Consider the following 3,025-nt stretch of genomic DNA (forward strand, 5'->3'; position numbering starts at 1 on the left):
TTAGCTTCTATATTTGCAACATAGTTGCTTAGAGTTGCAGCTGAGAGGCCGGCAACTCAGGCGGGGAACGTTCGAGTCAGCCGTCACTGGAGCAAGCAAGCCTCCCTGTTCACTTCAGTGCATGGCTGCCGGCTGCCATCTTGGCTGACAGTTAATTTGCATAAGGATATGCTGATTAGCCAATGGGAAGGGTAGCGGTCGTACGCTAATTACCATGTTTCTCTTTTATTAGTGTAGATTATCACTTTTTATTTTTTAAAAATGGTACAGCCGCTTTATTTTTATTTATTTATTTTTAATCCTCATTAGAGGATATTTTTCCATTCATTTTTAGAGAGAGTGGAAGAGAGAATAAAAGACAGAGAGCAATATTGATATGAGAGAAACACATTGATTGGTTGCCTCCTGCCCACACCCGGACCAGGGCCCAGGCCCAGGAGGAGCCTGCAACCAAGGTACATGCCCTTGACTGGATTAGAACCCGGGACCCTTTAGTCTGCAGGCCAATGCTTTATCCACTGAGCCAAACCAACGAGGCCCGGGCAATACTCACTTCTTGAAACACGTTTTCTGTGGCTTCCCTTTGGTTTATCTGACTTCTTTGCCCTAGTCTTCTTTTCCTATTCTGCTTTAACTTTAAATGTTGCACTTCAGGTCATGATTCTAAATTCTCTTCCAATACCACATGCTTCCCACAAGTGATGTTACCAGTTTTCATGGGTAAGTTATCGCCTCTAACTCCAATATCTCTAGCCCAGCGATTTTCAACTTTTTTGATTTCAATACAATATAAGGTAATTGATGGCTTTTTATATTTTATTTTATTAGGCTGTTAGAGTCTTATTAGTTTTCTGTGTGAACATTTATGCTTAAAATAGTTTTAAAAACGAAAAATCATTCTTAGATTTGAGTGATCACTAAATCACAATTTTTTGGCCATTTATTTAAAATAGTATTTATCTCTCTAAACACATAACTAGCCTCCATGTATTTGAATGTTTTTGGGTGTTTTTACTGTAGTTGATTTCTAATTTCATTCCACTGTACTCTGAGAAGATGCTTGATATGATTTCAGTTTTCTTAAACTTGTAAAGACTTGTTTTGTGTCCTAACATGCGGTCTATCTTCGTGAATGATCTATGTGCACTTGAGAAGAATGTATATTCTTCATCTTTGGGGTGAAATGTTCTATAAATGTCAGTTAAATCCATCTGATCCAGTGTGTCCTTTAGAGTCACTGTTTCCTTGTTAAGTTTTTGTCTGGAAGATCTATCGAGTGAAGTCAGCGGGGTGTTAAAGTCTCCTACTATGTCTGTTTCTCTCTTAAAGTCCTCTAGAAATTTTTTGTTTTTTTACAATCGCACTGTACATGCGCGCCTGCACGTGGTATTTTGTGGAAGATCCACACTCGGGCCAAAGAGCCGCATGTGGCTCGCGAGCCGCAGTTTGCCGACCACTGCTCTAGCCCATACCCTTCTCCTGGGTACCGGACCTATGCATTCCTTTAACCATTGTTTATTGAGTGCTCTGCTGATCACTGGTAATACAGTGGAGTCAGTGTCCACATGGACTGTTCAGTCTGGTATTGGATACAGATAGTAAACCAGTAAACAAGAAACCAAATACATAATTACAGTTTTGAAAAAACACCCAGCAGTGAAGAAAAGGAATAGGTTGCTATGATAAAAATAGAAGGGGTGGGGGGGTGGTGTCAGGAAAGATTTCTGAGGAGATAGCATTTATATTGAAAGTTGAAAGATGGGAAGGATTCAGCCAGGGGAAAAGCATTCCCAGGAGACTAGGACAGACTGGCTGAAGTTCTGTACCACTTGAGTACTTGGGGTATCCTACTGGGGACATTTTGTTCTTTTACCAGGGCTGGATTGTAAGACCTCAGAAGAAGGGATCTGGAGTGTAAGGAACTTTTTATATTTTCTAAGTGTACTATGTATAGTAGAACCTTAATAAACTTTTGAGGAGGATGGATAATTTGTGTCTAGAAGGCACCATTTATATGAACAGAAGGGGCATTGAATATAATTTATTTAAACAAGCTGTCTAAGGGTGTTAGATGATAAGACTTAAAAATGCTGAAAGAAAAGTGTTTCAAATATAAATCCAGGGCTAAAGTATCATGTGAGCTTTATTATATAGTTTTCAATCTATTTAAAACTGCTAATTATAAGTGTTGTATATACTTTAAAAAAGTAGTCTCCTTTGTTTAGCAAAGGGTTATAACTTTTCTGATCTGCTTCCCCCCTTTAATAGACTTTACTTTAAAAAATATATTTTTTATTGATTTTTAGAGAGAGAACGAGCAAGGGAGAGGGGGAGAGAGAGAGAGAGAAACATCTTTGTGAGAGCAAGACATTGATTTGCTGTGTCCTGCTGCTCCCTACCAGGGATCAAGTCTGCAACCCAGGCATGTGCCCTGCCTGGGAATCAAATGGTCAACTTTTTGGTGCATGGGATGGCCCAACCAACCTAGCCATATCATCCAGGGCGATAGACTTTACTTTTTAAAGAGTACTTTTAGATTTACAGCAAAATTGAAGTGGTAGGTATGGAGATGTCCCATATAACCCTTGCTCCTACCCACCCATGAATAATTTCCTTCGTTATCAGCATTCCCCACCAGAGTGGCACATTTTTACTGTTCATGAATTACACTGACACATCAGTATCACTCAAAGTTTATAATTTACATTAGGTTAATTCTTGGTGTTGTGCATATTTTAAGTTTGGACAAATTTTAATAATATATATCCACTATTATAGTATCATAGAGAGTATTTTCATACCCTAAAAATCTTCTTTGCTCTGCATTTTCATCTTTCATACCCCCTAATCTGATCTGCTTTTGAAAAATAAAAATGACTTGCTGGATTTTAGCTTGTTTTCAGTTACATTTTGTTAATATTTTAGGGTTATGATTCATGCCAATATTTCTGCATGTAGCTTTTTCTAGTAAATTTTTCTACCTTTTAAAAGCTCTTCTCCCTGTTGGCATGCTATGCATTTTTTT

At 38.2% G+C, this 3,025-nt stretch overlaps 1 protein-coding gene across 1 annotated transcript in view; it reads left to right on the plus strand.

Moving 5' to 3' along the window:
- Positions 1-628: 628 nt before the first annotated feature.
- DTWD2 (DTW domain containing 2) overlaps positions 629-3,025 on the plus strand; it is a 66,568-nt gene continuing 64,171 nt past the window's right edge. The window contains exon 1 of the mRNA XM_014541710.1: positions 629-720. Coding sequence (XP_014397196.1) covers positions 686-720 — 35 coding nt within the window. The 5' untranslated portion in view covers positions 629-685. The remainder of the gene's footprint in view (positions 721-3,025) is intronic.

This window comes from Myotis brandtii, unplaced genomic scaffold, assembly GCF_000412655.1.
Source record: "Myotis brandtii unplaced genomic scaffold, ASM41265v1 scaffold1071, whole genome shotgun sequence".
NCBI classification, from domain to species: domain Eukaryota; kingdom Metazoa; phylum Chordata; class Mammalia; order Chiroptera; family Vespertilionidae; genus Myotis; species Myotis brandtii.